Genomic DNA, 13,893 nt, shown 5'->3' with positions numbered 1-13,893 from the left:
ATGATTAGATTAGATTCAACTTTATGGTCGTTGCAGAGTACCAGACAAGTACGGGGGGGGGGGGGGGGGTTTGTTCATCCAGTGTGTGTGTGTGTAGGGGGGGTTCGTTCATCAGAGTGACAGCGGTGTGAAAGAAGCTGTTCTGGAGCCTGCTGGTACGGGACCTGAGGAGTCTCTTAGATGGTAGGGTTAGGGTCAGGGGTCAAACAGACCCGAGGATCCTGTACCTCCTGAGTCTCTTAGATGGCAGGGTCAGGGTCAGGGGTCAAACAGACCCGAGGATCCTGTAGTTCCTGAGTGAGTCTCTTCTGGAAGGGGCTCAAACAGACCGTAGCTGGGGGTTTGAGGTGTCCTTGATGACGCTTACCGCCCTCCTCCGCCGACACCGGTAGGGTTTCCACCCGTCCCTTAAAATACGGAATTGTCCCGTATCTGACAGTTAAAAGATGCGTCCCAATACGGGACGCTGTTTGTTCCGTATTTTCAATCCACCCGCATTGTGTGATTCCTCCAATACATCATATCAATGCTTAAAAATGGCTTTATTGAAACAATGTTTAACTTATGATTCACTAGCACTGGCGCCTCCCCCCACCCCGCCCTTGGGCCCGTGGTGGTCGTGGTCCCGAGGAGCGGGGCCCCCTACTGCGAGGGGTGTCCCTTATTTCTCTGACTGAAAGGTGGCAACCCTAGACACCGGTCTGCTTCGAGGGACTCGATTGGTAGGGAGATTGGTGCTGATGATGATGCTCTGGGCAGCTTTCACCACCAAATGATCTGAGCTTTTTAAGATGTTCCATTGAAGTGGGCGCAGCTCAAACCCCTCGACACTCTTCCTCGATCCTTTGAGATTCGGTCAGTGACAGAGAAGTCAAACCGAGGGCCTCAGGTCAGACCTTGACTTGTCCCTGCGGTTGAAGTCCCTCTGTCTGTCTCCACCTCTCAGGGGTCTGGCAGCGGGTGCAGAGGTTCTTTCTCCAGGCCGATCTTACACACCACCTCCTCCTGCACTGGAACATACAGCTTACCTACAGAGATCTGGAACAAAGAGGATATGAGGGAAGGGCTTAGTTACAGAGCAGTGAGTCTGTGTCTGTGTCTGTGTCTGTGTCTGTGTCTGTGTGTGTCTGTGTGTGTGTGTGTCTGTGTGAGTGTGAGTGTGAGTGTGAGTGTGAGTGTGTGTGTGTGTGTGTGTGTGTGTGTGTGTGTGTGTGTGTGTGTGTGTATGTGCGTGTGCGTGTGCATGGGGGTTGATCTACTGGACAGCCACTGCTGAAGGAGAAGAGGATATCCGTTTTACCATCTGTTCTTTATTGTTGTTCATCATGTCCTTGAAAATCGACGACGGATCCGGAATCATGGGGAATAGTATCATTTTATACCTAAAAATTAGACAGAAAATGGCAAAATGCCAATTAACTATTGATCCAAATACCAATATGAGATTTAAGATGGTAGTATTGCCAAACATACTCTCTCCCCACACACACACACACACACACACACACACACACACCCCACGTATGGATATACTGTACATACAGTAGGTTCACTTACTTCCTAAACCAAACGAGGGACAGCATGACAGAGAGCGCGACCACGGCAGGAACGACAACAGCAACCACAGTCATCGACCAATCAGCAGCCTCGTCCTCACCTGAGACAAACACATGAGACAAACACATGGTAAATGGACTGCACTTATAAGAAAGGAAGTGTGTAGAGGTGTGTTGTTGTAGGAAGTGTGTAGAGGTGTGTTGTTGGAAGTGTGTAGAGGTGTGTTGTTGTTGGAAGTGTGTAGAGGTGTGTTGTTGGAAGTGTGTAGAGGTGTGTTGTTGTAGGAAGTGTGTAGAGGTGTGTTGTTGGAAGTGTGTAGAGGTGTGTTGTTGGAAGTGTGTAGAGGTGTGTTGTTGTAGGAAGTGTGTAGAGGTGTGTTGTTGTAGGAAGTGTGTAGAGGTGTGTTGTTGTTGGAAGTGTGTAGAGGTGTGTTGTTGTAGGAAGTGTGTAGAGGTGTGTTGTTGTAGGAAGTGTGTAGAGGTGTGTTGTTGTTGGAAGTGTGTAGAGGTGTGTTGTTGGAAGTGTGTAGAGGTGTGTTGTTGGAAGTGTGTAGAGGTGTGTTGTTGTAGGAAGTGTGTAGAGGTGTGTTGTTGTAGGAAGTGTGTAGTACAGGTGTGTTGTTGGAAGTGTGTAGAGGTGTGTTGTTGGAAGTGTGTAGAGGTGTGTTGTTGGAAGTGTGTAGAGGTGTGTTGTTGGAAGTCTGTCCAGGTTTCATATAACATTGTTGGATTCAGGCAGACCAGACATTGTGTCACTACTCTGTTTCCTACTGTAAATGGTAAATGGACTGCACTTACATAGCACCTTCTTTGCTGCTCCAAAGCACTTTACTTTAATCTTTCACCCATTCACACACACATTCACACACACCAATGGCGGCAAGCTGCCATGCAAGGCGCTGGCCCGCTCACTGGGAGCAATTTTGTGGTTCAGTGTCTTGCCCAAGGACACTTCGACATGTGGCCAGCCGGGGCTCGAACTGCTGATCTGCCAACCTTGTGATCATTAGACGGCGGCTGTACCTCCTGCGCCACAGCCACCCACATGCCCAACATCAGTGGCGTAGGACGAATCTAATAGAACGACCTAAGAGCTTATCTTATTTTCTTATTATCCATGACGTTCTGGTCCCACTTTATATATATATAGATAGTTGATCATTTTTTAGCATCTGTAGACTATGAACTGTAAGTGTTGACATAAAAATTCACAAGGTTTAGGATTAGGGTATGGTTGAGGGTTGAATTTAGGTTTAGGATTAAGGATTATTATGTTTAGGGTTAGGGTTACTGGAGTTTACCGGTTTGTTGATAATCAGTTGAACATTTGTAAACTATTTGTAGGAGTTTGATTATATGCCACAGTACACAGTACACCCCCCCCCCCCACCACCACCACCACCACCGGCAACCCTCCAGTCACTGGCTTGGGGCTCACATGATTTGAGTCAGAAAACATTCAGCTATTTCAATAACAATATAATCAAACATCACACACTGTGTGACCTGAGGGGATGTGGAAGAGGATGCGGATCACCCCACAGTGATCCGCAACGCCCCCACCCTGGACTCCTTCAAACTAGCCCTAAAAACTCATCTGTTCTCCAAGGCCTTTGGCCCCTAGTCATTGTTTCAGTTTTGTTTTGTTTGTTTTCTGTTTTGTCTGTCCGATCATTCCCCTGTGGGCTTTTTGAAAGGCGCTTGATAGGATGCATTTTATCTGTATGCTTAGGTAAACCCTGAATACTTTAATCATTAGTGATTATCAGCAAATGTAACATCTGACTATTGAGAAATGAGCCAACCTCTCTTGCTGTATCAGCACGGGACTGCAAACTATCTGTCTGTAACTGGACCTGAGCCAAATATAGAGACCACGGGACCAGTTGGGACCTAAGGACAGTGGAGCCTTGTGGTGGTCAGCCAGGTGGTAGACTTATATGGGTACTGGGGTCAATAGATCAGTATATTTGGGAACGAACGGTCAGCTGACTGAGAGTCAGGTAACTGGTGACCGGAACAAACAAACCGTTATGGTAGGGAAGCAGAGGCAAGCTAGCTTCTAACTTTAGTATGTAAACATGTATGACGGGTGACCGATGATTGGCAAGGGACAGCTGTTTCCGGTGTCAGCGGAAATCTAGCATATAAGGCCGCTGCAAAATGTCATTCGGGACGAGTCTCTCACCGTTGCTTGCCGTGTATTGAGAGGCTGGTCCAGCGCTGTGTAATGGATTAAACTTTATCTTAATTGTCTATCTCGAGCATTAATTAATTATCATAAGGAAGCAACACCTCTCGGTCTCCGCATTCATCTGACATTCATCTTATCAAATTGGCGTCTACGAACAGGATCAGCTTTAAAAAGGTAGGAAATATCTAACATATTGACTGCCTTCCCAGCTGAACAAAAAACCTGTAATTTTTTTCCTTGACTGAAGGAAAGGGGGATGAATTTGATGATGGGGGGGCTAATGACTGAATTGGACTAAATATTAAAGTTTGAGTATTGCTGTGTACATAAAGGTTATTTATCCACATAGAATAATGCGTTATAAAGGACAGAGCTGCTAGGTGTCACTCTGGAGGAGATTAATACTGATACTGGATATTGATTAATTCATAGAAGAATTGATTAAACGGAATTGGGCATTCCGTGGGTTTTTATTTATGTTTTTATCTGTAAGGTACAGACATGTGTTTATCTGTATGGTACAGAAATATGGTATTGTGTTATAGCACAGGATTTGAAACTATGAAGTAGAATGTTGATTAAGATGGTTAAATGAATAAGGTATTGACACGCAAGTGGTTATGGTATGTAATTTGAAGTGTGATTTATAGAAAGTGTTTAAAGTGGTCTAGTAATGTGGTATTATGTAGAGAAACAGGATAATGAAAGATATAGGTCAGCGGTAAAAAAGACAGTTGTAGGACGATAAGACGTTGAACGGATACGGTATTTGTGTTAATGTTAGAGCGCAACAGATTTGAGTGACAAGATTGATTTATTGAGACAGGAGAGAACAGATGAGACGTGGATTTAAATGACCTTGATGAGACGCAATGCAACAGACTGAATTAAAGTATATAACACGAATGGTGTAACTATAAAGCTCTAACGAGACAATTTAGATAAAAGAATTCCTTTTTACTAACATTGTGTGCAGTGTAATTAATCAAACATGGGGAATCGAATGTCTAGGACAGCAAATTGTGAAAAACGGATTATTAAGTACAAGTCGGTTAGGGACTTGCCACGAGGGGAAAAGAAATCTATTAAGAAACTATTGGAAATTGATCCACACATAATTGATATTCCGATAAAATACACTGATACAGTGACACCAAAAGGATGGATTTTACTTAAATTAGGACCATTCTATGCAGAACCGTTTCTAACAAAGATTGCGGAATGGAGTGACGATAATTTCCCAAGTATCGGGAGTTTTGAAAAGAATAAACTAAAGATTATTGATGAATATTTGATATCAAACAAAAGCATTTGCGACCCATTATGGGATATTGATTACATGAAAGAAGTCTATCAAGCATGGGTAATAATGTCTAATCAATGGCCTGGTAATATTGTCAGAAAGAAGGAACACAATAGGTTTAACCCTATACCCAAGGTAAAGGAGATACGGAGCGTGTCTCCTCCTGTACAGCCGGAACAGGCGGAGCAGTCTGTGATACGCAGCGTGGTCCGGGTGCAGGCACCATTGTTAAATATAGAGGAGAAAGTACTGTATAAACCATTAACCCTGAATGACGTATCTGCAATCATAATCGACGCACCCAGACCCTTGATTAACCCAAAAGGATTCATAAATTGGTATGAAACAATGTTGCTACATGGTAATTTGAATGGCACGGATTTAAGATACATTCTGATCACGTTAATGCCAGATGTTGAAATTGATACTTTGATAAATGCTTGTGAAACTTTGAATGAAGATAATGATGGGCCATGTAGAGGTAATACAATTAATGAACGATTCCCATGGTTTAATAAACAACACAAAGTGACTCACATTGAACAATTAACTAAATTTCTAAACGAACATGCTAGCCAAAACCGTGATATCTCACAGATTCTGAACTGTAAACGTAAGCCTAATGAAACAATGTCTGACTTTGTAATCAGATTCCAAAATACCTGGAGAGAAAAGGCGAATTTGGAATTAGATGACAAACCTAACGCATTCTTTACAAATATGATTCTAGATGGTATTGGAGACGATGCGAAAAACTTTAAATTATCAACACCGGACATTTTCTCAATGACACCAGCATTGATTGAAAAACGAATAAGGGAATTAGAAGCTTTGGGATTGTTTAATAAGCAACACCAACCACAAGTCTTGGAGCTGGCGCAATACGCGGATCTAGAGGGTTGGAATGAATACTAAGCATTATGGGTAATGAAGTCTTACGTGAAGCATGTCGAGTGATAGAGTTATAGGGAAATCATTGAGTTAAGTAATAATAATCCTTGTATTGATTAACATATTGTAAACAAATGATAAAGAGTGAAATGAATAACTATTGTATTTTCAGGACAAGCTAAATAGCTTAGCACCAACAGCAGAAAAGTGGTAAAGAGACGAGGGGTGAAACACTGCTCCACAACGCTGCACCAGGGACGACGCTCTGAAACAACACTATTAATAGAACTGCCCTTGCAAACAAGACGCAGCTCGGTGACACAGACACGCAGAGAACACATAGAAGTGTTAGACATGAAAATGTAGTTGTCTCTTATTGTAATTATCATACAATTCTGCATTGACTCAGTAAACGTAACATTTGAATTTACTTAGTAAACAGAGACATGCATTGATGACTGTTGATGTTCACACAAGCAAAGAGGAATATGTGACATTTTGATTGATGAATAATCCCGAACGGACAACACAACTCTTGCCAATTCTATCTCCTGACAGAACCGAGAAACTGCAGGGAAAATGAGCGACGGACTAACAACGGGGGCGTTGCTGAGGGCCGATCTAACAGAAGTGGGGGCTGAAATGACAGTGAACGATTGACGGATGAGAGAAAGGGGAAACCACAAATGATAATTCTCTGTGTAACTGTAAACGAAAATGTTGTTTTTCTGTTTGAAAGCGGAAACATGATAATGACATGACAGACTACAGACTTTGATAAAGCAATTACACATACGAATATGACGGTATTTTACACAATCAACAGTGTTAATCGGCCAACAGCTGAATGCACGAGCATTACACATTGATGCAACATTTATGATAAAGAACCATTCACACTGACTCAAGAATGTCTCTGATAAATCTACTAAAACCAACGGGTGATTGACTGAGAAATATTTGACTATAAGAAAGGGATAGAACATTTAAATGTTCACAGCAAATGTAAATATTAATGCAAAATAAGCTCATAGTGTACATAGACCAACGGGGAAGTATTCAAGCCATCAGTTATGATTATGATCAGAATGTTTAACATACGGGTAGAATAGAACCTATCTACCTCATTAAAAGTATGCGTATGAGAATTGACTCAGATTGCACATTGACAGTAAATAAACTAAGTATTAAAGAACTGATTTGGATATTAAAGGGACGGTTCACGGTTTTTCACAACACACGTCCTAGTTTGAATACCCATGGCATGAACTTCAAATGACAAATCTTTTGTTTCCTCTAGGAGCATTGATGAAGGACGAGTTAACCATTTTGAGAGAAACTAAATGTCTGTCTACCTGTACTTAACGATTGTGCAATCCCTGTATCTAAAAATGTCTCAGCAGGCAAGTGCATAACTCACTAGATGGGGGGGACCACAGGGGGCCCAACCCACTCTCCACTCTGACGATGAGAACCAAGAAAAGGGGAAAACACGTATTATGAAACGATTACTGATTCCAGTACCATAATGATAACTATCTCTGCTATTAACAATTATTCTTGATGTTGTTGTGAATTAAGATTGAAACTAGGACAAGAGATACCGGACAGACGATGCGTGCCGAGAGAAACCGTGTGATCCTGGCCTCATTGTGCATAAGATGGATGACCACAATTCTATCGGTTCTGTATACGCTCTGGGTGATAACTAACGAAACAGACTTTACTTTAACTGAAGACTCTGACACTAATCTTGTTCGCATGCGTCGTGACATCCAGGGAGTTAAACCAAATAGCGCACTAGACTCAGTTGCAGGAGTTTGCCAGTTTGTTGACAATTGTTGTACGTATTCACCACAACAGGAGTAAACCTTTAAGATCAGACAATGGGGACATAGAACAATAGGGGAGAGAAAAGTAGGGGGTAAGGATTTAGAGTTTCAATAACACTGTTAAAACATTTGAGCAAGCAGCATGAGGGTGAATGAAATAATTTCTACTGTGAGTCTCTCAATAACACAGCAACAATACAAGAGGACGAGAAGGCGAAAGACAACAATGTTCCAGCGTCTCAGATAGTGCCTCATTGCGACCGGAAAAGCATGATGGTCCCTCTGTTGAAGATCGACCTAGGATATCGAAGACACCTAAAGAAAAGGATTGACGATATCCCTATTTGTTAAAAATGTATAATTATGTAACAAACTATGGAAAAACATGTGATTTGAATTAATGATGGAAATGATACCTACTTCATTTGTAATGAGTAGTTAGACATAGCAATGAGAAACCTATTTGGATATTTTCTCCTTTAAACAACAAAGGTTTTTATCCAAAGGAGGTGATTATTAATCAGAGTAGTTAACCACAAAGTGACCTTTTACTCATGCCAAGTCAATTGTGGAGTGAGATGTTTGTTCACTTTGTCAGGCCACATGACTGGGAGCTTGCATTTGTCCATGGGAAAAGTCATTTAAAGACGATTCCGGGGGAGGAATGCAGGATCTCAACCATGGGGAAAGAAAGAGAAATAATTAAAGTTACTATCCATTAGAGAAGAAAAAAAAGAGTGGGCTGATAGGATGCATTTTATCTGTATGCTTAGGTAAACCCTGAATACTTTAATCATTAGTGATTATCAGCAAATGTAACATCTGACTATTGAGAAATGAGCCAACCTCTCTTGCTGTATCAGCACGGGACTGCAAACTATCTGTCTGTAACTGGACCTGAGCCAAATATAGAGACCACGGGACCAGTTGGGACCTAAGGACAGTGGAGCCTTGTGGTGGTCAGCCAGGTGGTAGACTTATATGGGTACTGGGGTCAATAGATCAGTATATTTGGGAACGAACGGTCAGCTGACTGAGAGTCAGGTAACTGGTGACCGGAACAAACAAACCGTTATGGTAGGGAAGCAGAGGCAAGCTAGCTTCTAACTTTAGTATGTAAACATGTATGACGGGTGACCGATGATTGGCAAGGGACAGCTGTTTCCGGTGTCAGCGGAAATCTAGCATATAAGGCCGCTGCAAAATGTCATTCGGGACGAGTCTCTCACCGTTGCTTGCCGTGTATTGAGAGGCTGGTCCAGCGCTGTGTAATGGATTAAACTTTATCTTAATTGTCTATCTCGAGCATTAATTAATTATCATAAGGAAGCAACACCTCTCGGTCTCCGCATTCATCTGACATTCATCTTATCAGCGCTATATAAATTAAAGTTATTATTATTATTATTATTATTACCATAACTTTCCACTGCGCTCCAGTCGGTCCCTCCTCTCCCGCCTGAGCACTGGTAGTTGGCTTTCACCTGGACTCTGTACTGGCAGCCGGGGTCGTACGGGATCACAACACTCTCACTCCTCTGGCCCCCTGCGATGTTCTGACTCTGAAAAAAAGAAACAAATCATTCTTGAGCAGCACTCCCAACTGGAATTTCACAAACGTAAAATAGGATTTCAAAAGCCAACTGATTTTTACACATAATGTATTCCATTTGGCCCAGTCCCAGATCCCGTATGTACTGCACATGTACTGCTTTATGTTTACCCATCTCCTCTGGCTCTGACAATCCTTATCCATTATCCCAAACATGACAATAATAGTCAGTCTGAGCCTCAGAGGAGGATGCTACTGGATACAAATGAGGGATCAGGGTTTCAATGGTACAGTTCAGATGAATGGCCTGGCTCATTTTCACAAAAGTGACCTTGACCCAGGCCATTCCAATAAAACTCTAGTTTTAGCCGCATTCCTGATCTGAGCCATATAGTGAAAAACACAGGGCTTTTGCTTAAAAAGCACAATAACAATAAATCCTAGTCTGCACTATTTCCCGCCTTTCAGGGATGGGAAGGAAGTATTTTAAATTATAAAACAGTTAGTTCCGACCAAGTCATTTGATTGGACAAGAGGCATTCCATGAGTGCTGATATACAGTATAACAGCACTGGGACCTTTAACTATATGTATCACTCCGCCGCACAGATGTTCTACTAAATGACCGTTAATTAGACTACATGTTTGTGTTCAGGTTACTAGGCAACAGTCCATTTGAAGTTCAGTTGCGGAACTGTTATTATTATTTTTTTATGATTAAATAAACAAACAAATCATAATCTGTTGTCGCTTATTACTGTTAACTAATAAATTGCGCTGTAGAACTGTTGTATAAAAGCAATATCACACTCGAGGTCGTGCTGTTATACTGAATATCAGCACGGCTGTAATTGTCTTCAGTACTGGGCCTGTGGCCTCGTACCTACGACCGAATCACAGCCGTGCTGATATTCAGTATAACACACTCCCTCTCGTGTGATATTGCTTAGTTGAATTGGATCAAATTGGACAACGCCTCCATGGCTTACCAGAGACTCCTTACACTTGCTGTAGTTTAGGATGTAGTTCCAGCAGGTTTCGTGGGTAAGGTCTGGTGCTGTCCAACTCACGAGAAGTTGGTCATGATGAGATGATGATGATCTCTTTGTGATCATCAGCTTGGGGGGCGGAGGATTAACTGAAGAGAATCAGAATCAAATCAAATGGAATTTTCTTGGTTATCTACTTGAGAGCATGGATGGACAGTGTAATGAAATGAAAGAAACGAGAAATATGAGTTAAATTAGTTTTGATTGATGATTTTCAAAAACATAAGTGACACGGTCCGGTGAAAAGGGAACGAGAACCATTAAAATTATTCCTACCGACAGGAATCCTCCAGAACTTGTTTCGTACAGATGAGCCGTCGAGTGTTCCGTTGAGCAGGAAGAAGACGTGACATGCTAGGAACCCATCTCCACTCAGGTGACATCCTGTCTTCACACCGTCTCTATAGAGGTACTCGCTGCATGCTGTTACACGGGGTCTACCCTCCGCCCTGAAACAGAATGGATGAGGGTGATTGGCTGCCCTTTGCCCCCCCTTGAGGCCCTGTTTAAAAGCAGGGCTTTGGGGAGGGCCAGGAAGATCATGGCTGACCCCGCACACCCAGGACACGGTCTCTTCGCCCCGCTCCCCTCAGGCAGGAGGGTGCGGTCCCTAAAGACTGTGAAGGCCCGACACGCACACAGCTTTTTCCCCACAGCCATCCGGCTCCTAAATGCTGCTGGCACCTGTCCGGCTGTAAACCGCGCTCCACTGTCCCAAACCAAATTCCTAACATGTTTACATGTCATGGCAATAAAGTCTTCTGATTCTGATTCTGAGAGGCCAGAAATATTGCTGAAACTAGACTCACAGTATTGTAACTTAAATTCAGCAACTGGGGGACCTCTGGTGAGTCCAGAGGCAAACTGAATGTTGATATAACAGCAACCAACCAACAATAGGTTTTCTATACTGGAGCCCAGTTTCCATTGAGCCTGATTGAAGCCTGATTAATTGACAATCTTCTTGTTAGATCCTCCATAAAATGTTATCCTAAATCATTGGCAAACTCACAGAGCAGTCACCTACAAGCAGCCCAATATACAGTCATGTGAAAAAGATAGGATACCCCATGAAAGCATTTGTGTTTTTCAATATATTCAAACATCCCCAGTGTCAAAGAGAGATTGGAACATATTACCATTATTTTTGGCAATGTAAATTGATTAAACGATTTTTGGGGGGCAAAAGTCCACATCCATGGTGGCTCGCTTTGAGGGAGTAAAAGCGATTGCTGAGGGCATAGCAACACAAACTTCACGTCACAGTAGCATTCATGATTAGGGTGTCGCCTCATCCAGGCTTTTTAGGGATTCCCCTCAAGTGAAACTTCTCATGTTCACTCAAACAGGGTATCCGCGGTGTCTTGAAAAGTATTAAAAGTTGATAAATAAATGTTGGGAAAATCAAGACCCTTAATTATTAAAAAGTCTTATCATGATTTTATGAGGTCTTGAATTTTGTTGGTATTTTTCTGAATTAGACTCTGTCCAAAGAGTTTGAGTCCTAAAACGTTTAGTAAAAGTTTGTGAATTTATTAGTTTTATTAAAAAACAAAGATGAACTGGAGATTCTGTTGTATGATAGTGGTCTAGTCTATTGCAAACTAAAACTGTTAAGTTAAAGGTGTCACTGATGTAAACGGTTGCAGCTCGAAGTGGCGGTGAGGTCTGGAAAAATATTGACAAGGTCTTTAAAAAGTCTTAGAAAGGTATTGAAATTAACCTCAAGATTCCTGTATATACCCTGAGTAGGTAACATAGACACGGCTGTTCTAGTGTCAACTGTCACTTAGATCCAACTGTCACTTTCAAATTAACCTCAAGATTCCTGTATATGCCCTGAATAAGAATCTGAATTGAGCCATGGACTGTCAGTGGTGGAGCAACAGGAAGTAAGTCAATCTCACCAGTAGTAGAGTTGGAGTTCTCTAGCTGGGTGCCAGGAACAGTTCATGGCCTTAGAGGAGTAGAGGGAACAATGGAAGTCTGTAACCAGCTCTGTCACAGGAGAGACGACGACACACATTAATCTTCCTGGAGTGCCCAGAATAGTAAGTAAATATAAATATAATATAAATGTAATATTGCCTTTGTTCTTCTTTTCAGAGCATCAGAAATGCTTCATTAGAGATATATCGTGAGCTTAGAATTATAAGGTTCTATCTCCGTTTAGGGCAGTTCAGAGATATTGAGCGTCAAAGTTTTTACATTCCATTATGTTTTGTGAGATGGAACCTTTGTATTTTATTAATTACTAACTCAAAAATGTCAACATTTAAAAAATAACACCACACAGGCATTAATAAACACCTAATGGATCAGATTATGTAAAAAAAACTCAATTTTGACAAAAATGGAGATAGAACCTTATAATTCTAACGTCACGATATGCTGGTTAATGTCATACATGTTCATGCATTCCCACACTGTCCTGATGAGTTTATATTGAGATCAGAGTTTCTTAAAATGCCAGTCCATTTTTATTAGGAGACTGTCTGTCACCTGTCACATACCTATGTCTTTGGAACTGGGGATCGTTATGGTAACAGGCTTGCTTTTGGTCTTCTTTCCGCAGTAAGAGTCCACAGGGTTGGTTTGCACTGTGAAATGCACAGTCTCCTTAGTGACGACACACATGTTATAAAACCTGACTTTCCGAATTACAGGTTCAATCATCTGCAGAGGGGAGAAATACAGTGGAGTGGATATTATGCTAATATCAAATCAAATCAGACTTTATTTATATAGTAGTGCCTTTCGTGCAAAATTGCAATACAAGGTGCTTAACAATATAACGGAAACACAACAATAGAAAGAAAATAAACAGTATTATAAGGTAATTAGTAGTATAGGAAATAAGACACATGGTAGAACACAGAGACCAGTACACAGTAAAAGAGCGTAGATTAAAATAAGATGGATTAAGAGAATGCTAAACTATAAAGGTATGTTTTAAGATTTCTTTTAAAGGTCCCATATTATGAAAAACGTTTTCAGTGCTTTTTTTTCCACTTTGGGAATTACTTTTGCTGTTTTCATTTTGCTGGGAAAAATAATACCTGTTTGGAAGGCTTGACTGCAGAGCAGTGTGTCGTGGTTTCACTACATTCTACATTCTACATTCTATAATAAAACTAATGACATATCAATTTCAGTCCAATCAGTGGACTTTTTATTCTTACATTTTTAAACAATGGCGTAAAGTATTTCCTTTTCATCAATGGTGTTCTGTGTCAAATCAGTTAACAGATCTTTGACCTATTTACATTTTTTATATATATTTTTTAAGATTGCAAAAACAGAAAGGCGGTCACTTATGTCATTTATGAGTAGTTTATCTATACTATTTCGCTTTAAATTGTATTTGTGAATATGTTGTCCATGTAGCAGTGCCATTATTCTGCTTGTTTTTATAATCACAGGAAATAGGCTGTTGCTGTACATTGAATTGTCTATTGTCCTTTTGTTTCCATGTGGGTTTAACAAATCAATATTAAAATCATCACATACAATTTG

General features: G+C 41.3%; 1 protein-coding gene across 1 annotated transcript; it reads right to left on the bottom strand.

The window, feature by feature from the left end:
- Positions 1-942: 942 nt before the first annotated feature.
- il13ra1 (interleukin 13 receptor, alpha 1) lies at positions 943-9,532 on the bottom strand (the record flags this gene model as incomplete). The annotated part of the gene is made up of 5 exons (XM_080543141.1): positions 943-1,038; positions 1,301-1,382; positions 1,558-1,657; positions 9,194-9,338; positions 9,500-9,532. 5 exons carry the CDS (start codon positions 9,530-9,532, stop codon positions 943-945), a joined length of 456 nt encoding a protein of 151 aa, XP_080399267.1.
- Positions 9,533-13,893: the final 4,361 nt, after the last annotated feature.

The sequence above is a fragment of the Nansenia antarctica genome, assembly GCF_963989245.1.
Source record: "Nansenia antarctica genome assembly, chromosome: 12".
Lineage (NCBI taxonomy): Eukaryota > Metazoa > Chordata > Actinopteri > Argentiniformes > Microstomatidae > Nansenia > Nansenia antarctica.
The sequence above is the reverse complement of the archived record's forward strand: the minus strand, read 5'-3'. Positions and strand labels throughout refer to the sequence as shown.